The sequence below is a fragment of the Leuciscus leuciscus genome (genome assembly GCF_965113295.1).
Source record: "Leuciscus leuciscus genome assembly, chromosome: 11".
In the NCBI taxonomy this organism is placed as follows: Eukaryota; Metazoa; Chordata; class Actinopteri; order Cypriniformes; family Leuciscidae; genus Leuciscus; species Leuciscus leuciscus.
In genome coordinates, this window is record NC_138735.1 from 5,963,117 (window position 1) to 5,985,658 (window position 22,542).

General features: G+C 40.5%; 1 protein-coding gene and 1 long non-coding RNA gene across 3 annotated transcripts in view; one reads left to right on the forward strand and one right to left on the reverse strand.

The window, feature by feature from the left end:
* The window catches only part of LOC309509621, a 123,103-nt gene extending 110,377 nt beyond the window's left edge, over positions 1–12,726 (forward strand). The window contains exon 2 of the long non-coding RNA XR_014209943.1: positions 12,167–12,726. This is a non-coding gene — a long non-coding RNA (uncharacterized lncRNA). The remainder of the gene's footprint in view (positions 1–12,166) is intronic.
* Positions 12,727–14,473: 1,747 nt separating this feature from the next.
* LOC309509581 (NXPE family member 4-like) overlaps positions 14,474–22,542 on the reverse strand; it is a 46,098-nt gene continuing 38,029 nt past the window's right edge. For both annotated transcript variants that reach the window (XM_082184389.1, XM_082184388.1), the window contains 4 exons: positions 16,144–16,503; positions 15,528–15,943; positions 15,374–15,444; positions 14,474–15,256 (listed from right to left, as the gene is read on the reverse strand). In XM_082184389.1, the coding sequence (XP_082040515.1) occupies positions 14,979–15,256; positions 15,374–15,444; positions 15,528–15,943; positions 16,144–16,395 (1,017 nt within the window). In that variant the 5' untranslated portion in view covers positions 16,396–16,503 and the 3' untranslated portion in view covers positions 14,474–14,978. The remainder of the gene's footprint in view (positions 15,257–15,373; positions 15,445–15,527; positions 15,944–16,143; positions 16,504–22,542) is intronic.

Here is a 22,542-nt window from a genome sequence, read left to right on the forward strand (position 1 = left end):
TTTTTCCTTACGCCAGTGACGCACGGAACACCATAGAAACGGTGTTTGGGTGCAGGCGAGCGGGTTGTACAACGCGCTCGTTGGCTGCAAAATACACATCTGCAGTCGCCTTTTCAGGGAACTGACAGAGCGAGCATTGACGGCATAATTTTATCTGCCGGTAGACCCGGGGATCGAACGCGGGTCTCTCGCGTGCAAAAACCTGAGAGTCTGCCACTGGGCCACAGGGGGAGACACATTGTAACTCAGTTAGCGCGAGTATTATAAGAGAGCGTCAACGTGCTGGCGTTTGTTTGCAGGCATGCGTGTATTACAACAGGCTTGCTCACTGCAATACTGACATTTCCAGTCGCCCGAACTTCAGAGGGGAATGAGAAATGTACGAGAAAGAGGAGGTCGGTCCGTCCGCGGGGGGACCAGAAAACGCTCTTTTCTCCTTTCGCCAGTGACGCACGGAAAACCATAGAAACGGTGTTTGGGTGCAGGCGAGCGGGTTGTGCAACGCGCTCGTTGGCTGCAAAATGCACGTCTGCAGTCGCTTTTCAGGGAACTGACAGAGCGAAGCATTGGCGGCATAATTTTAACTGCCGCTAGACCGGGATTCGAACTCCGGTCTCTCGTGAGAAAAACCAATGATTCCGCCACTGAGCCACAGGGGGGAACGCAAAGGTTTTCGGATGCACGAGCATATAAGAGCGTCACATGCTTTCTTCGGCGTTTGCTTGCAGGCGCGCTTGTATTAAAACAGGCTCGCCTGCTGCAATATTGATATTTCCAGTCGCATGATCAGGGAACTGGGAATATGTATGAGAAATTGAAGGTCAGTCCATCCTCGGAGGGACTAAAAAACACATCTTTCTCCTTTCGCCGGTGAGTGACGCATGAATGGGGCGCAGAAGGCAGGGTAGCTTTCTTATAACGTAAAGAAAAACTAACCCCGACCGTCCGCTTCCAGCCTCCCTTGTGAGCGGCGCAGTTTGCGCGGCTTGAACAGAGGGAGAGAGAAAGCTAGCCCCGTGACCGCCCGCTCCTGACATCCTCTGTGAGCGGCGCGGTGTGCGCGGCTCGAACAGAGGGAGAACAGGTATCGTCCCCCAAGCAGGCAAGGCAAGCGGGCGAACCGGCAAGCTTTGCGGGTTGGGGGGGGGGGGGCGGAGGAGCAGTCTCGGAGAAGGATGCCAGGTGAGTCCTCAGAGTCACCATAGGCAGTACCTAACTCGCAGTGAGGGCAGTCGCCGTCAGCGAGTGCGAGAGCTGCGTGATCAGGAAAAGGGGCGTCTTGAAAAAGACGCCCAGCTCTTTTAGTGCAATGGGAGTGTGTGTCGCGGCGGCGAGCACACACACATACATAAAGCAGAGAAAAGGATATAATGCCGGAAAGCGCAGCAGGAAGGCAAGGAAGGCGGCGCGGCCAGCGACTTCAGTGACTCGTCCCGCTGAAGGTGCTCTCTTACAGACGGCGCGGCTTCTAATCCAGCTCCAGCGATGCGTGTGCTTCGCTTGAAGGATGAAAAATCAGATAATAGCTGCCTGCGAGCGATATTTATAGGCCTAGACCACGCCCATTTCGGCGGGACGTGACGCAGCGGGCGCGAAGTGCCCTGATTGGGTCTGACGTCACGCCAGGCCTCGCTCGATAGGCTGCTGCAGTTGCCGCAGAGCAGCCAATAGGCGCGCGAGCTGTCTCGCCTATGTCTGCATTGCTGCTGCAACGCGTTTTGCATTATTACAAAATTAAGGATAATTTTTGGCTTCAATATCTCGCGGAAAAGGATTTTCCCCTAGCGTAAGATATCTTACGCAGTACGAGAGACCTCTCGTAAGAGAACATCCTGCAAAGTTTTAAATCTGAAAGTGCACCGTATATATAAAGTTATGGTCTTTCAAAAGTAAGCGTTGACTGAGTCATAAGAAATTAGTCATAAGCCGTTTTGTTGTGACATCAAGACGAAACATTAGCATATTGCCCGCCCACTTATTGCGCACGCAGACACCAGGGAACTTGAACCTCAAACCTGCAGCTGATTCCTTTGGAGCTGGCTTCTCAAATCTCGGAGTTCAATGCAGGATTCGCAAACCGCTTGGTCTTGAAAGATGGTGTTCAAAATACTTAGTTTTGAGTTTTATATTGTGTAGGTCTCCTGTTAACTGGCAAACTTACATTATCACTGTCTTACTTAAATACTTCTGCTAATCAGTTGTATGCCACTATTACCTATAACTGTGTCTATTAATGCAGATTGTCTGTCATTCTCACTACTTTGAGGAAAGATTAAGCATGGAGCAAGATTTGTTTTACAAACGTACATCAGTCATTCACGCTAGTGCTCGGGTAATGTACATTGCATACATGCACTGTTATTGATACAGTTTCCACATGTTCACCGCAATATATTACAAAAATACTCGGTAAATAAATTAGTACAAGTAAAATAATCGGTTTGTTGATGGACATGCACTTGTTAATGCTGATGGATGCGGAATTATAGTTGCAACATCTCATAATGTACCTCAAACTGAGTAGTGCATCACTGAGAAACATTCTGTTCAAGTCGTCCTTGCGATGGAGGTTCTGGTTGAATAATTAGTTCTTCCAGTGTTTCATCATCGAACTCGCGCTCGCATATTGCTATGGGAAAATCGACGTCATTGTTTGTTACTGTGTTTAGTTTAAGGTGTAGGAAGCCTCAGGACACGCAATCACAACAGACTGAGCTGTCTGGCCAATCAGAGCAGAGTAGCTCGCGGAAAGGAGGGATTTAGAGAGATTGATTCATCTCACCGTTGTTTGAGACTTGATGTACAAATGTATATTATGAGGAAATTAAACAGTTTTTTTTTACTTTGATGCATGTAAACCTATTGTAGGAGACTCCAAAACAACATTGGGGAACTTTAAAATAGCATAATTGGGGCACTTTAAATGATGACCGGTGGATATTACTTTACAGTAGGAATTTGAATGTGATCATGAACATGCCCTATTATGCACACTTATGCAAGCAGGTTATTGTAAGTGTTTTATTGTTATTTTTTTGCCTATGCCCACACGATTTTGAGATTGGGATGTTTCCAGTGTTCCAAAATCCATAACAACAATGGACACCAAATTCTCAACACCATAACTTGTGTTGTCATGCCAGACCTGCATTTCTTCTTTGGTTGTAACATTAGCATGCCACCTGTGTGGCTTTAGTTGCCAATTAAGAAATGTATTTGAATTTCCCCTTTCTTTAGTTTATATTTAAATGACAGGCCTATAACAGTTTAGGTTATCTCCAAGCACATTTTTACGTTTTAACCTAACTTTATACATGTACATTGACTACACCTTTTATGTAAATCTGAAACCCCTAACAGAAACAAAATCAAGACTTTGTAAAAGGACATAATAGGACCCTTTTAAAAACAGTATAGAAGTAAGCAGTAATAGACAACAATTTATTCCAAACATTATAAAGCAGTGTTGTGTTGTGTTGTGTTGTGTTGTGGTGTAACACAATGTGTTGCATCCGAAGTTCTCTCTGGTGGTATACAATAGTTTTGTGGAGGTAACCCGTAGAATTTAAATTATTAATAGCTGAAAATCGTATCCTGGACCACTCTGTGAGGGCGCACATTTTATTCAAATGCACAACTATGGAAGTCAAATAATGACAAATGTTTTTGAAACAAAAAAGCTTGTTGAATTGCACTAATTGAAAAAAAAAATGCATTGCATTAACCGTGCTTGCATTTTAATGCATTGTATTTTTTAGGTTTTGCATTTGTATGGGCTGAAATTCAACAGCTTAATATTTAAAGGGCACCTATTATGCAAAATTCACTTTTACATGGTGTTTGAACATAAATGTGTGTTGGCAGTGTGTGAGCAAAACCACCCTAGAATGATAAAAATCCACCCAGTGGTCTCAATAAATCATAAGCACTGTCTCAGAATGAGCTGTTCTCAGATTCAGCGCAATGTGACGTAGAATTGCGCAGGCCCCTCCCATGACTGTTGAGTGACACTTCAGTTTGAGCATAGACCCACCTTGAGTGAGCTGGACACAGTCCGCCAATGTTCGACGCTTGAGCAGCTGTAGACAAGAATGTCTCCTAAGCGATTGAGGTGTTTTGTTGTTGGATGTCAGAATGAACATATCAGTCTTCATTTACTCTCGTTGTTACTCGAGGATGGATCTGTACCAACTGTTCGTGATCCAGATTACACTCTCCGGAGCGACAGGACTAACGTTACTGACCACGGCAGAAATGAAAGTGAGAGCGCGCACTTTATGACAGCTAGGGTTGCCAACCGTTCCGTATAATACGGAATCGTCCCGTATTTGACACATAAAAGTCTTGTTTCGTATTGAACTGATACGGAACGCACTTTGTTCCGTATTTTTGAGAATCAATTCAGTGCAAATCCATGACAGACACGTGTCAGACTATGAACGAAGACATTTGTAGGCTATGATAAGAAGAAAAAAACGGCTCCGAGCAGCTGGCGAAAAAGAAAAGAGCACAAAAATATACATACAGGTTTTGTATTGCTTGAATGCAGTATTTGAGTGCAATATTTTATATTTTCTTTATTAGCTGTTTTTTTATGTATTATTGTTTTGCACTGGAAAGAAAGTTAACTATAATGGAAGTATAATTACATAAAGATATTTGCACTACTCTTCCTTAAAATGTTGTCTAATTAAATTAAAAATATAATTTTTTGCACTGGAAAGAACATTCTAGAAGTCTAATTCTATTGAATAAGTTCGCACAAGGCTACAGAAAACTGTTGTGTTTATTTTTCTTCAAATGCAGTGAGTTTTGAATGATATATTTTTTATTTGTTTAAGTTAAAAATAAAACGTATTATAAACTAAATAAATCCATGGTTCATTGTTGGCAAAATGATCATGATAGCCTTTATATTTCACATCTATGTGGTTCAGTCTTGTATATTGATTAGGCCTACTTTGCTATTCTATAAATATATAGGCCTAATAAGTTGTAATATAATATGCTATAATGTATGAAATATATTTATCTAAATGTATCAATTAGTTTCCACAATATTCACCAGAAGTCATAATTTCAGGGGTTATTTTACAAAATTTTCTTCCGTGGGGGCATATCATACAATCCATACAGTATATTCTCTGGCGCTGTGGGCATTATTGTCCGACTCCGAGTCAAAATGAACACGCTACTGAGAGTTTCTGTTTTGATATTATCAGATGACTTTGTCCTGACTGAAGCGAGCTCGTGAGGCTCCGCCCCCTGGGCCAGCAGCAGCAGTTAATTTGCATTTAAAGGGATACACACTAAAACAGTACGTTTTTCTGAGCCCCCAAAAATGACAATTTGAACATGCTGTAAAAAAATATCTGTTGGGTATTTTGAGCTAAAACTTCACATACATACTCTGGGGACATCAGAGACTTATTTTACATCTTGTGAAAAGGGTCATAATAGGTGCCCTTTAAGCTGTCAATATTTCAATTCAAATACATTTCACACATATTTTTATTATTAATAATTCATATTCACCTTTCAGATTTCACTTCCAAAATGTTCATTATGTTTAAAATACAACCTACAATATTCAACAGGCAATGTTCTGTCCATTTTATTTCACCTTACAAATTCGCTTCCACAAATTCAGTGGTTCAAATTCGACAGCAAATTCGACATTTGACATCTGGGAACAGCAGGAATAGCAGTAGATGTAATGTTTCTGAATCCAGTAAAGAACCAGTTTTGTAACAAACTTATCTTTTATTCTCTTTCAGAGGAATGAAACGCAGCCCTACTCTACTGACTCTAAAGCCTGGTTCACACGGGACGATTTTAAAATTGTCGGCCGATTTTCCAAACCTGAGAGACCCCACACACGGGGATAAAAAATCACGGGTCTAACAGTTTTGGTCGTACCGTGTGTGGTGTGCAGCCACACGGCAAAATCAACACATCACACAAGAACCGATTTGACTCCCGAGCATTCCCAGGTCAGACAGGAAATCTCGCAAAATACCTCGAGATCAAACGTGACTTCAGAATAAACAATCATGGCGGACGAAGAGGATGCAGTGTCGATAGTTTGTAGTTTGTTTTTAACCGAAAAAAAAAACGTTATCAAAAGAAAGGAGATGATCTCTGACGTCCACCGGACTTTCTGGTGCGCCATGCCGCCGGCTGTTTTGATTATGTTTCCCGGTGCTTCCTTGCCGTTTCGTCACCTCGCTTTCTGATTGGCTACACTCCACAGTCCACAGGCTGCGTGCTCGGGGGACACCACACACGAGAAGAAATCGGGCCAAATAAATCCAACATGTTGGATATCCCCGATTTGAGATCGGAGCGGTCCCGGCGTCCTTCCGAGCAGACGAGAGCAGCCTTAACACACCACACACGGCAGGAATATCTGATCAGATTATTTTACGATAATCGGAGCATCCTTAATTGTCGGAAGGGGTGAATCGGGGCTAAAATCTGCCTAATTATCCTGCCGTGTGAACCAGGCTTTAGTCTGCATACTCTACAGGTAAGTGTAATGCTACTGGCCCCTAGTGGTTAGTTTTGGTACTCGCATCTACAACTACACTATCACTACAGTAGATTACTGACTAATAATCAACATAGATGTTAGTCGACCTCACCAGCAGAAGGATTCACTTCGATTTGATGAACTGGTACGACCGGTTCACAAAAAAAGAACCGGTAGGTCACGTCACTGAGCAATATGGGTTGGAGATGTGTGTTCGGTTGTTCAAACGCTCGAGTTTTATTCCGTTTTCAGAATGAAATGGCTAGAATTTATTCACACCTCTAACGTTACTATTGAATCCAAGGTATCAGCGCTCGGATTCATTTCCATGGTGCTGTCAAGTACGACTTGCTGTCTGTGATGTAAACTAAACGCTATTGACTATTTGAAAAGGGGGAGAACCCTTTCAATATGTCCCGCCTTAGCTTCCTGTTTCAATGGAAATTACGTCAACACATCATACAAAGCTGAGAGTTTCAAGGCACTTCAGTGGGCCTTTAAACATACCCGGGCATGACACATAACCTGCTTTCTGGAATGCCCCAGCACACAACATCTAACACAATATATAATAACATACAATTAAATAAGCACGGAATGTACCACTATGGTCATTTACACACCCTGAAAGTTACCTCAGTTTTTGGAACCAAAGGTTGAGGTTAAAAATAAATAATGAATTAATTTAATTTAATTAATTTTGAGATTATACAGGTTTACATATAGCAGGTAGGTGCTAAGCTTGGTAAGTTTTAACAATATGTATACCAGAAGTTTCTTACAGATGCTCATTTTTGTACTGTAGATACATACATTTCTTGGTATATTATAACAAAGTAAGGTAAATATTATTCTAGTGTATCAGGCAGGACAGATATATGAGAGCAACATGTCGACTTCATTAGCAATGATAACAGGACCTGGGTGAATATCTTCACGTAGATAGTGACAGGACGTCATCTGCCAGACATCGATTACTAGATTACGAAGTAGATCAATATCTCGGAACATCTCCTGCATCACTGTATTCATCTGCATTGCATACCAATCACTTTGAAAAATGTCCTGTAACAACACAGATCAGTAACAGACAATACTAAAAGCATTAATATTAACTTGGTTTAGACAAACTACATTGTTTGTATTTTCTACCAGAAACAGTGCTGAGTACGTTACTTAAAGGGATACTTCAGGATTTAGCATTAAGCTTTGTATTAGTAGAAAACCTGTAGTATTTTCGAATTACCGTGCTTTCCAGCCTCATATCCCCCTGAGATGAGAGATTTATGTATTTTTTGTCTGGAAAAAAATCCTCAGATGACGCAAAAATCGTCATTTTGCGTCATCTGAGGATTTTTTGGCCAGAGGCTAAAGACTACAGCCAGTAGTAGTAGGGGCTGTCCCGCATGTTTTCAACCCGCCCATAGGAGGGTGGGATCTCACTCACAGAATGCACAAATAGTGTCAGCCGTCTTTCTTTGGAAGCTAAGCTAGCAGGCTCTTGTTCTGTGGAGAAAGCTGAGTAGTAGGAGAAAGCTGAGTAGTAGGGGTTACCATCCTCTTTTTCCCGGACATGTCTGGCCATTGAGATCATCCAAAATGTCCGGGATTCGGCTTTTGCTTTCCGCAGTCGCCATTCATTGTTTACATGCACACCTTTTGTTTCAATCTAACTGAATTCATTCCGATTGGTGAATCTGAATGTAGTGTTTACATGAACGCTAAACAAGTTGATGTGCGTTTTAACATTGCTAAGAAAATTCCCTCTCCTCCGTGAGAGATACGAGACCGGTGCGTCTCAGTAATCACGCCACCAGCCTCGCGCCGTTCTCCTGCGCCCCTCAGCCTCATCCTGCTCGCCACAGTAAACCTAATGGATGGCGACTGTAGAACGCAGGCCAAATCCAGGACATTTTGGGCGATCTCGAAATCCCGGGCAAACTCGTCACAGAGACTCACTCACTAGTAGCCTAGCCTTGTTGTTTTCAACTGCGCTCTCTTACCGGTAGGCGTGGCTTGGGAGTGGCCTCGTAGAGCAGCGAAGCAAGTGCATTCTGGGAGTTGTTGTCTTTCATCCACATGAGCCAAAAATAAATGTTCTGGCTTTTCTCAGTCTAGAAAGCTCCAAATTCTAAAATAATTTCACATTTCTTCTACATAAATGACCTATTTTAAATACACATCATCTTTCCAGAGATGAAGTATCCCTTTAAATTTTTGTCTGTCACCTGTTATAACTGACATTAAACTTTAATCTAGGGGGAAAACAAGGAATAGTTAATAAAAAAAATGATTAATTAATCTATGTTTCCTTATGTTTTATGCTGAGCTCTATACTAGTCTCTATTATTGAACAAAAAAGCGATTTATAGCAGAATGTCCAGTAAATGGTGACCATTTTTTCATGGGAAAAGTAGTTACATTTCATTCTGTTTCTCTCACAGAACTATCATATGCCTTCTGAAACATGGAATAGTGCTTGAGTCATATGGACTACTTTGATTGTACTCTAGTATGGAAGCTTATGGGTAGCAAATTTCAATTTGAAATGTAATATGCAAAATGAGAATGCAATATGTAAAATGGCAATGCATTTCTGAATTTGAATTAAAATTTTCCCATACATTTGTGCAACGTTTGGTGCAAAATGAAATAAAATAATTTAATGAAATAAAAAAAATAAAAAAATAATATTTACATTTGCCATTCCATACACTAGTTTTAATATGTAAATTTAACGCTTTATAAGTTGCATAATTAAAATTAAAATGTATTACAGAAATCATTAAATATGTTTAACATGTTCAAGCAAAAACTGTGGCAAAATTGTAATTTAAATGTTTTTTTCTTAATTGAATTTACACTCACAGTTAAGACACTTGCGATTGCATTTCCATTAAGTGTCCCGCAATGAGTGTAGCAAAATTCAATGTGCAATTTGAAAATGCATTCTGAGCCGATCACGTGCCCGTCCCGCCCTGTCAATCACTGCGTGAAGGCGGGGCTCGGCAACAGGTAAACATAGGCTATGGTGCGTATTTTGAGGTGTTGGAAGGAAACAGGGCGGCGGCAGAGCTGATACGAGCGTTAAATTCACTAGAAGATGAAGTCTGCCAAAAAAGGCTAGGTCGATGAATTTGACCCGTCAGATTCCGTGACCATGTACGTATACCTTATCAATATGCTTTATAAAATGGAAAGGGACTCGCATGTCTGCCCCATATTTTATGATTATACAGCTGAATAAACAGAGATGGTCACACATCACATTCATCACTTTATTGAACATTACAGTCAGTTATAAATAAATAAAGAGCGGTCACATTTTTCGGTAGCTATTAATACCGAATACCAATAAAGCTTTGTCATATTATGTGATCTCAGAGTAATAGGCCTATGCATTTGTAAGGAAAAACTATAGGATCTCCAACATTATTGGCAGGGTTCTCAAGTTTCACGCATTGGCTGTGAGACACACGCAATTCAACCAGTTCACACGCTCACACGCCACACCGTGTATTTCTCACGCTGAAAAGGCAATGCCAATCAAGTTGTCCTGCAAGCTTTATATATAACGTTGTATACGAGGCACTATGGAATGATATTCCGGACATTATTCAAAAGGAATTGCAAATTGTATTTGCAATTGTGTTTTCAATTTGTGGATGCATAAAATGTGACATAATCCAAACGCAAATGCAAATCGCGCATTACCGTTTGCATTTTTGTTTAAGCGAACACACAATGACTGCCAAATTTAAAATGGAAATGCAAAGTCTGTTTGCAACTGTGTTTCCCATATCTTACGAGTCTTGACCCTGTCATATTTAAATAGCAATTTCAATTACCACGTCTGCTTTTTCGCTTTCTCAGCGTCGCGTATGTAGCCAGCCAAAACTCAAATGGAATCGCAATTCCCTTAGTATTTCCATTTCCGATGCCTTACACGGAAACCTGTCAATCAGTGTCAAGGGTGGGATTATGCTATGGGGCGTGTTCGTGTTGGGACGTGACGTCACTCACAGTCGACCGTCAAGAGGTGATGCCCTGAACAGACGCCGATTTATTGTAAACAATGGAGGTAGTTAGTTGGTGAAATTGTGGAGGACCTTATGATGCTCGTGCAGCAAGTTGATGACAGTACATCCTCTACAGATGTCCTCTTTCTCAGAAGCCATTTAGTTTTAGATAAGTTAAATGAGTTCGTGGCCTTGACCTACAGCAACATCAGTAACGCTGTCTTCGCCAACCTCAGTGAAGTAGCTAACAGGCTTTTTGTGAAGGACAGGACAACTAAAGGACCTGGATAATGTCCGGAATATCATTCCATACGGCGCAGGCACACAAAGTGAAGTTTCCTGCTGCCAGCATGTATCTCGGCCAGATTGCGTTCATTACTAGGCAACATAGATGCGTGAACACACGGAAGTTGACGGAACATTCTCGGCCACCGTACGTTCGTTACTAGGTAACCAACAACATCGCGCGAATACATGTCGTGATGGAGAAGGTAAGTTGGAAGAAAGCTCGTCTAACATTTTTAGGCTAGAACATTTAATATATAGCCCATCGTATACATTATTATTGATGCAGTTAAAAACTCTACAACTACTTTGCAACCAGGCCAGAAGCTTTGGCTCAGTTTGGCTAGCTTACGTTATCTGAAACTAAGGGAAATGTTAGTGGGTATGGGAAGGAATGAAGATGTATTTCTTCATTTTATTTTAAATTATATATTATACTGTACTGTCTTTCTAGTTACATTAAGGATACATGTATTAAAGCAGAGTGCTCTGGGTGCAAACTGTTTGTAGCAATTTGTTATATTTTTGTAATTTTTGTATATTTATCATTTTGAAATATAACATTAAAGAGTATATTTGATGTGATGAATTGCTCTGTCATTTATCAGATTTACCAATTGTTATAATTTCAATTTGTGCTGGTTAATTATGAACAATGGGTAAAATTGGGGGGCGGGGGCGGGGCTCCATTAGGGCTCCTCCTCTAACCACATGTGAACTCACTCCAAGCTTTTGATAAAACTTGAGAACCCTGATTATTGGGTATTACAGTTAATAGTAGGCTAATAGGAATAAAGATAAGCATGTATCAGACAATGATAATATTTTATACAAAACGAAACCATCAACACAGTCCAGCATCAGACAACAGCAGGGCAGCAGAATGTTGACGCCTGATAAGGCAGAACATTCTCCCAGACCCGTACGGTCCAACATCGTAGCCTACTGGTTCTATCACCTGCAGACGCGTAAAAATCTTCGGAAACACTACCATTTCTCTGTCCACGTTCCACTTCATCTGCTAGTGAATTTAACGCTCGTATCAGCTCTGCCGCCGCCCTGTTTCCTTCCAACACCTCAAAATACGCACCATAGCCTATGTTTACCTGTTGCCGAGCCCCGCCTTCACGCACTGATTGACAGGGCGGGACGGGCACGTGATCGGCTCAGAATGCATTTTCAAATTGCACATTGAATTTTGCTACATTCATTGCGAGACACTTAATGGAAATGCAATCGCAAGTGTCTTAACTGTGAGTGTAAATGCAATTAAGAAAAAATGACATTTAAATTACAATTTTGCCACAGTTTTTGCTTGAACATGTTAAAGGTATAGTGGAGGATTTTCCCGAATTTTAGAAAAGAACCGCCCTCTCCACTTTTGGAAAAAATGCACATGCGCAACACTCTACCTGCTCCCGAGAGGGAACGCCTATTAAACGTGTGCAATGGAGAAGTAGCTTGTTGCATTTGTGTAATAAATACTATGGTGAACACATTGGAATTATAAAAAATGAACACACAGGGTTTTAGAACATTTCAGCGTGATACCTTTTACCATTTGGTCATAAGAATACTTTAGACAAATTGTGATGTTTACCGTGTCTGCGCGGTGCGTGACTTGTGCCAGGGCTAGCATCGCTAATCATAGCTTACATTAACTTTTACTAGCAGTGATTTCAAATGGATTTCTCCAAATAGCATGCCAAACTTTACCTGTCGAGTAGAAACTTCGCGACTGAGGCATCAGTGGGAAGCCCAACCTGTGCTTTTAGCACACGCCAGCGTGTGAAATATTCTCCCAAAAACACTGGTCTTGTTTCTTTCTTCAGAGGCCTTTCTCTTCTTGTCATACAATTCGTAGACACTTTTTCTCTTGCGACCCTCAGACACTTTGAAAAAACCCGGGGAGAACGGCGAGCTTCAATGAATGGCTGAAACTGTAGCTCACCACACATATACACCTGAAAGTGCGCATGCGCAGAAAGCGAAAACTACCTAGGGACGAGCACGTACGACGGCCTTATGTAAACATATCACCAGAATGATTGACAATTAGGAGGACCAATAGTCTTGATGATCCACCCGGAAAAAGAAAATCCTCCACTATACCTTTAAACATATCTAATCATTTCTGTAATACATTTGAATTTAAATTTTGCAAGTTATAAAGCGTTAAAATATGTATTCAATTTACATATTACAACTAGTGTATGAAATGGCAAATGTAAATTATATAATTTGATTTTCATTTTCATTTTGCACCAAACGTTGCACAAATGTATTGGAAAATTAAAATTAAAATACAGAAATGCATTGCCATTTTATTGCATTGTCATTTTGCATATTACATTTCAAATTGAAATTTGCTACCCATAAGCTTCCATACTCTGGTACCCATCCACTTGCATTCTGCAAAACCATGGAAGACAACCATACAGGGGTGCGTTTCCCGTACAACTAAATAGCTCGCTGCTTAACTACCATGGTACGATGCATCGTTGGAGAAATCAACTAGCTAGTCACGACTGTTTCCCGAAACCGTCTGTCGCAAAGTATCGTTCAACCACGTTGGTTTATGACGTCTCGCACGTGGTGGACTAATAACTTATTTTAATTAATCTGTTTGAGATCGAATTAACGCTAGATTTTGTCATATAAGTTACAGACATGGCATCTGAAGACCATTTCAAATTTTTCTCAGTTATTTTGCTTTATTACCAGACTCAATATTTGGCTCGTTCTTACATAGTAGAGCACGTTCGCACATGCGCAGTCTTCAAAAACGGTGCTTTAAATCTCTTGACAAACTAAAAGACGTACATTACATTTGTATGTATTCTAAATAAATAACACGGGTTGCACTGAATGTCAGCTTGCTTATTTTGCAAAAGATAAGGATTTATTCAGTCTACATCTCATGTAAACTAGAAACTATGCTTCCAACCACAGCTCGAGAGCTGTCGTTCCAACCACACAAGTTTGCGATGCTGTTTGCGTACGTTCGTTGGAACGATGGTTTCGGTAAACACCAAATCGTTGAACTATGCTGATAACGACGGAACTTGCGACCATAGTTGGCTAACGATGCTTTCGGGAAACGCACCCCAGGTTTGTAATGACAGGATATGACTGAAACACCTTTAAGGGATGGAATTTGGCATGAATTGGATAATGAAGTGTCACCTCAGCACATGCATATTTGTGTTTCTAGACTTTAAATATAAAGACAGCAGGACAAATGTACCATTTCAAATACAAGACAGAAAAATTATTGAAAACGGAGTAGGTTTGGAAAATTAGCAATTGTACCTTAAATCCTGAAGTGTTTCCAGACTTGATGATGACGGTAGTCTCTGGTGCACGACTCAACAATGCAACAACAGACTGACGGATTTTGGCCACTTCATGCACGTAAAATGTTATTGGGTGATAAGCCAAATGGGCACATATTGTAAAGACAACGACTGCATGAGGACCACCGGCTATTTCATCAATTTCATTGCTGATATAATGTAAGTCAGTAATGAGCATTTTAGTAAATCGCAAAGGAACACCGTGTGGCCTCCAGTGAACAATGATATTATTTTCATTCCACAAGCAGGAGGAGTGTGGAGGTCCATTCTTTTTATGTCTAAATAAGATAAGTAAAACTTAAATTAGACTCATTGCTTTATTTATTTCTTAAACAACTTTGCAAAGCTGCTTTTTATTGTACACAGCAGCCCCCTAGAAATATGGAAATATGGCACTTAAGGAATAGTACTTAAATTTTTTAATTCTGTCATCATTTACTCACCCATATTGAATGTTTGAATGTTGATGAGTAAATTATGACATCATTTTCATAATATGGTGAACTATCCCTTCAAGATGCACTGACTCATTTGCATGTCTGAATGTCATTACATTAGATGCAAACAAATTCTTTTTAAATTTTTGCAATTACATGTTGCAATAAGAAAAAAAAAATTACTGCGTAATTTTTAAGTGTGACGTGTTGAAGTCTTTACAAACAATTGTCACTTGGTTTAATATTTTGGTGTAATGGCAAGACATTTATGCATTTGTTGATGAAGTATCCAAATAATTTTTGGGGCTTCTGTATATTTCACTTATATTACTTTTATGACATTAAGTCTTCAATAACATGAGAACATTTTTAAATAAACCCCTGCCACCCTCCCATCAATGTCATTTATGAACAACTTGCCTGGCACTTTTCTCTCTAAATACTCAAACCACTGCCTTGTGGTGGAGTCTCCCATCAAGTAGACGATCTTGTTTTTAAGACAATTTCCCATTTGTGAAGAACTGAACTTCTGGCTGTTGCACACAAAAGACTTCCAGACGTCTTTCAGATAAAACCCTGCAGGAACAACTGGTGTTGTCATGCCAGATCTGCATCTCTCCATTGTGCCTAAAGCAAAGAAACATTTACCTGAAGAGACTGTGCCGTAATTATGCTAATTCTGAATTCTCTTGCAACTAACTACATTTGATTTTAGATTATATCGGTCCTGATATATGAACATACCAATGCCTGTAGTGTTGGGAAGGACATTTATGATTTGTATGTCTCCAGTAATAGCAACACTTGCTAAATTCCTGTGGAGAGTAAAAAACATCTTCTGCAGTTTTTCTAGTTTTACAATTCCTCTGTAATTCATTTTGAATCCTTTCCCACTTACTTTGTGAAAATTTGCTTCTCAAAAGGATTTAATGGGTTTTCCAAACCTCCGAAAGAGTGATGAACCAGTTTGTCACAAGAAAGTTTCTTTGGTCTCTCACACTGCCACACCGTCCCTGTTTTTATATCCTTATACTCACAGCAGCAGTCGCCTTTACTCCAACCTCCATCTGCACCCCACTTAAGATTGCATTGTACTACTTCACTGATCCTGGTTTTATTGGGTCCTGGCCCTTCAAAGTAGCCATTATAGTGGCTGCGTGGAAATGAGGACACCCTGTATTTTGTAAGAATCTGCACAACCTCACTGGAGTGCTCTAGACGTACATAAACTTGTGCCTGACCTTCCCAGGGCAGAAGAAGAGCAACAGAGAAAGTCCCATTACAGTGATCCACAACCTCCCCGTACACACTCGCCTTCAAGAAGAATAGAGAAGGTTAAGTGTAATGCAGAAAACTAATTTCTGTTAGTAAATCCAATTTTAAAGCATATAAAACTTTAATTTATAAAATGTTGTAAATCAACCATTAACAGGCAAATGAAACTCAGCAAATCAAACTCAGTGTCTTAATTTTTATAAAAATAAATATTGTTAAATAATATAAAACAAACACACCTTGAGCTTTGAATTGAATAGCTTTGCTTTGAAGAAATCTCCTCCATATCTTTTCAGGTTCTTGTTGTGGTCTCTGGCTGTGATGGTAACAGAGATCTTTTCTCCCACTTTGTAACTCTCCTTGAGTCCCACAATAGAGAATGTTGAGTGGACTGGGCTTGTGCTCTGATTCAGCTGAGTGATTTCTTGATCTGGACCGGGCCAGTCCAGAGCCTTCTGTAGCCGTTTCCACTCCTCTTCACTGATTCCCATGTCATGAGCGGATATTGTAGATGAATAATTGTTATTTCGAGGAACTGGTTTAGGTCTGGGGGGCTGAAATGGTCTTATTTGGATCCCACCATTCAATCCCCATAGAGCCTGGGAGAGGACCAGAATATCAGTCACACCAAATTCTCTTCTTTGTTCTATATATAAAATATTTATTTATTGTAGATAAAAATAATTTCTGGATAATACTATAAAAGTTATGTGGATCTCATTTGATTTGATTGATTGATTTGATTTTTAATGACCACACAGCCAAGCTGGTGGAATTTGTTTTCAGTACAACTCTTTAGTACAGGTTCCAGCATTACATTAAACAAACAATAAACATATAATATAACATACATATACATACAAACAAACACATTGATACATAATAATACATAAGGGGTCATGCTTAATCCACAGTCCTCAGCGTTCAGAGTTCAGAATATTTATTGCTATTGGGATGAAACTGTTTTTGAAGCGAGTTGTTCTGGAGGCGATTGTCCTGTAACGCCTCCCAGAGGGCAGTAACTGGAAGGCGTAGTGTGCAGGGTGGGTGATATCAGAAATTATCTTGTGGGCTCTGCGTAGTGTCTGTTTGTGGTAGAGTGATTCAAGGGATGGTAGGGGTGAACCAATGACTTTAGATGCTCTGTTGATGATGCGCTGTAATTTCTTCCGGGAAAGTGCGTCAAGACTACCAAACCAGACTGTGATGGATGTGGTGAGGATGCTTTCAACGATGGCCGTGTAGAAGCGGAGCAGGAGATGAAACCTTACTCTGAACTTCTGAAGCTGTCGGAGATGAAAAAGTCTTTGCTGGGCTTTTTTGTAGATATGATCTATGTTGATTTTCCATTTGAGGTTGTTGCTGATATGAGTCCCAAGGAATTTGAATGTTTCAGTGATGGAGATGGATTCACCTTCAATGAGCACAGGAGTTTTGGGGGATGGCTGACGTCTTGGTCGACGATGAGTTATTTTGTTTTTGATGTGTTGAGTAGGAGATCATGGTTTGTACACCAGGTCACTGCTTGGTTGATCTGTGCACAGTATTCGGTTTCTTGGTTGTTGGTAATGAATCCTATGATGGTTGTATCGTCCGCATATTTGTATAGGCTGACAGAACTATGGTGTGATGTGAGCTGGTTTGTGTAGAGAGAGAATAGCCAGGGTGAAAGAACACAACCTTGGGGTGCGCCTGTACTGAGGAACAGAGGTGAGGAAGTATAATTGTTAATCTTTACCTTCTGTTGCCTGTTCCAGAGAAAACTGTGAATCCAGTGACAGATGCATGGGTCGATATTCATGTCCAGTAATATATTAAACAGTTTGGCCGGGTTTATTGTATTGAATGCAGAACTGAAATCCATAAACAGGATGCGGGCATATGTATTTGCTGACTCAAGGTGGTTCAGTATGTGATGAATTGCTAAGTTGACGGTGTCCTCAACTGACCTGTTGGCTCTGTATGCAAATTGGAATGGGTCCATGAGGGGGGTGGTGACGGTTTTTAGGTGATTGAGTATGATGCGCTCGAATGATTTCATGACTGCTGATGTCAAGGCAATAGGTCTGTAATCATTGAGGCAGGAGATGGTCTTGGTCTTGGGAACCGGGATGATAATGGATTCTTTGAAGCACTTGGGTACTAAGTTTTGACAGAGGGAGGTATTGAAAATGTCGGCGAAGACCCCAGCCAGTTCTGCAGCGCAGTGGTGGAGAACGGTGGGGCTGATGTTGTCTGGGCCGGGGGCTTTATTCCTCTTAAGTCCCCTGAAGGTGCTCCTCACCTCCTCCTCATAAATGGTAAAAGGGGGGAGGGGAGGGGGTCGGGGGGAGATGGTGGTGTAGCCGGTACCTGCTCAAACCTCCCATAAAAGAAGTTGAGTGTATCAGAAAGCTGATTATCGCCGTCAGGTATGGGGGTGGGTTTCTTTTTGTAATTTGTCATGTTTTGAAGTTTTTTCCAGATAAAACGTGTATCATTAGAGGTGATTTTGTTCTTCTAGTTTAGTAGCATAGTTGGATTTGGCTCTTCTTATTGCAGATCTCAGTTTGTATTTGGAAGCCATATATTGTTCTTTGTTTCCTGATAGATGAGCTGCATTTTTCTCCTTTCTTAACTGTTTAATGTCTTTGTTAAACCAAGGTTTGTTGTTATTGTAGTATTTGATTTTTTTGATTGGTATGCACAGGTCCACACAGTAATTGACGTATGACGTTATTGCGTCGGTGACGTCATGAAGATCGCCTGCAGCATGGAAAACTTCCCAGTCTGTGCACGCGAAACAACCACAAAGTTTTTCGATGGCCTCAGGGGACCAGCACCGGACAGATTTTGATGGTGACTTGGAGGATTTAACTTTTTGTCTGTATTGTGGAATTAGCAGCAGCATTGCGTGGTCGGACCTGCCCAGCGGAGCCCTCGGGAAAGCACGGTAAGCCTCTTTGATGGTAATATAGCAGTGGTCCAGCGTGTTGGTCCCTCTGCTAGGGCAGGCTACCTGCTGATGGTAGCCGGGGAGCTCAGACGACAGATTAGTCTGGTTAAAGTCCCCGAGGACAATGACTGCTGCATCCGAGTGTATATTTTCCACTGAGGAGACGTAGTTGGCTAACTCGGCTATGGTGGTGATAGCGTTAGCCTCAGGTGGAATGTACACACAGATCATGATTACTGATGTGAACTCCCGTGGGAGAAATGATGGTCTGCATTTGACAGTGAGGTATTCCAGGTGAGGTGAGCATACATGGGTGAGTTCTGTAGAATTTGTACACCAGCGTTCATTGATCATTATGCAAATGCCACCGCCTTTAGACTTGTGCGATAGTTTGGGTGATCTATCGGCACGGTGTTATGTGAAACCTGGAAGTGTTACCGCTTGGTCAGGTACTGATTGATCCAGCCAGGTCTCTGTCAGGCAGATGGCAGAGCAGTCACTGTAGTCTTTGTTAGTTTGTAACATAAGTTGGAGTTCATCCATTTTGTGCCGGAGGGATCTAACGTTTGACAGCAAAAGGGCTGGGAGCGGTGGCCGGTAAGGGCGTCTCCTGAACCTAGCAAAGGTTCCTGAGCAACGGCCTTTTTTGGTCGGCAGCCATGGTGTTGAGTGGCTTGATATGTTTAATTCCCGTAATTTCTCCAGCAAGGATGTAGATGGACCCAGATCACTGTGAGAAGTGTATCTGAGGTTTAGGAGCTCCGATCAAGAGTACTGGATTAAGCATGACACTTCACAAACAAGTAACGCAAATATTAAAATGACAGACAGGAACACTGCTTGTACTGTGGCAAGCCTCACGGCCGCCATCTTGGATTTCAAGATATCACAGACCAGATTAAAGTTTGCAATTTGCAATTTGCAGTTGGTGAAATCATGCACAAAGTGTGAATAGGTTAGGTCCTACTATGTAGCGCTAGCAACGCCATCATGGGTTCAAAAGCAAAGAATTGTCTTTACTCAACAAGTCAAAAGGGAACATCAAAGGGACCTTAGTTCTCATCAAGATGGCTGTATGTTCGACATTTTATCTGCTTCTCCACTAATAAAATAATTATGAGAATACTTAAAACTGAAGTTTGTCTTTTTTTCTTCTTAAAATACTTTAAATCCTAGATAAATATGCAGAAACAACTATAAGTAACCTTGAACACTATGAACACTATGTTCTGTGGTGCTTCACTGAAAAAAAAAATGTTTAGTCAGTTCAACTTAGAAAATGTACTTCATGTGTTAACATCTACAATAACTGGTTTTGTTTAAATGTAATAAATGATTTTAGGTTACTGATTATAACCGAATTTAACCAACCTGAAAAACAAGGTTTTACTGAAGCATAATCAGTTTCTCATTTTTCTACTCTTAATATTAAATAAAAAATCGACTTAACGAAAGATACACGGATTCTCTTGAACCACCACCGCGTTTGCGGCAGAATACTACTGAAGTGCAGCCAAAATGCTCTGTTTGACTTTTCTGAGATCCTTTACTCTTTCCTGTGGATGAACTGTGACCTACTTTCTGTAAGATCTGAATTTTCTGCGGTTTGAATTTTAAAAAAAGGAATTTGAAGTTCTGAATTTTTTCTTCGTCTTGAAAACTTGAATCTGTATTTTTTAAAACTGAATATTTGCAGTCTAAGAATTCAGAACAAAAAAATAGCTGTTTGAAAATACAGGTCTATAAAATTCAGCCATAAAAACTTTTCAATTCGTTAAATTTCAAATGTTCAATATTCGTTTAAAGAAATAAAATTCAGAACTATTTAAAATACCTCATAAAATTCAATTTTGTTAGATTACACTTGTAAATAATTCAAATTCAAATCATTTTGTCATATTATTAGCTCCATAGGGGGCCAGGAAGTAATCTGAATGTGGAAGCAGAGGAGTACAGAATGTGTGTGCATCTGTTCGGTGCTACATCATCCCATAGTTGTGCGTTATATGCATTGAGAAGAACAGCGGAAGATGCAGCATCAAAGAGTAACCCAGAAGCCACACAGACAGTCCTCAAGAACTTCTATGTGGACGACTATTTGAAGACGGTAGCCACAAAAGACAAAGCCGTTGCTCTTGTGAGGGAGCTGATGATGTTGTGCACCAGTGGTGGTTTCCATTTGACCAAGTGGGTCAGCAACAGCAGAGCCCTTCTGGGCTCCATTCCTGACCATGAACGTGCGGCTGAAGATCTCGATTTGGAGCATGATGAGTTACCAGTGGAACAGGCATTAGGTGTGCAGTGGTGCACAAGTTCTGACAGCTTCAGGTTAAAAAATACACCTGCCGGACAAGCCATGCACAAGACGGGGCATTTTATCTGTAATCAGTTTGCTCATTCACTAATGGCCTTAATCAAAATGACCTAGACATCAGAAAACCTTCCCCCTCTCCCCATTGTCATCGGCCCTAAAACCAGTTCTCTTCAAAGGCTGTTATCACCTCGGCTCCACTGAACGATCTCAGCAAGAGACTGTGACTACAAGCCTCAAAGACAGCACAGGAGACACTAAACATTTGGTTAAAGGCTATAGAGACAAACTCCAATACACAAAGGACATTTACTCCATTCATATCCACAAACTTTCCCAAATGATTATAGTATTTCTCCTGTGTGTTATGCATGTCCCTATGTTTTATTAGCCTAGTTATGATTCTTAAGTTATGTTAGAGTATCTTCCAATGTTGATATCCAAAGATGATGTATCACTTCAAATCCCCTCTTTCTTAGTATCAAAATAATCCCCTTTTGATTTTATAATCAATGGTGTACAACATGTTCTGATAAATTGCATCATAACTATTTGTACCATACTTTTGTGTAAAGACTGCACAAATTATCCATGCCAGCATGCACATGCAAATGGAGATAAAATGGAACAAAGACTTTCTCCAGGTCATCTTAGATTGGTCACCTCAACAAATGGGTGTGAACTGATAGGACCTTTAAGAGTATCTGATTAGTTCAGATCTTTGCTCAATCTCTTTGAGACAACATTCTCCTGTCTTCTTCCAGCAACTTTATCGTAAAGTTAACTTCTTTGGATTCAACGTGGACCACCCCAAGAACCCAAATAAACGCTTCAGCGCACTCCTGGCAAAATCATCAAGAATCTCTTGCATCTGGACTTGTTCAGCAACCAAAGTCAATTATATTGACGCTTTATTGTCTCTGTGTTTGCCACATATCGAAGTCACTTAAACATCTTGATCTAGCGATACCTATGCTATTACCCTGCTAGAACTTTATTTACTTTAGTTGGAAAAGGTTATTCTTTCTTGGCCAGGAAGATAATATATATTTCCTAGGATTAATAATTGATTATGCTTTCTGTTCATTGGATTAAATAATAAATGATTCAATAATTGTACTATTAATTCTGCTACAGTCAATTCTAAAAATAACTGAAATATTTATGATTAATTATAATCTGTTAAAATTAATTGTTATAATATATATTTTAAACTGTAACTCGTTACATCAGTGTATGGCCCAATGGGTTTTTTGGCACCACTCCTACTACCTGTCAAGCTCATTTTAAGAGATCTCTGCCAAGAGAAGAAAGGTTGGGACGAAGAGATCCACGAAAAGTCATGCCTGACATGGATGAAGTGGCTGGCACACTTAGACAAGCTTTCAGAAC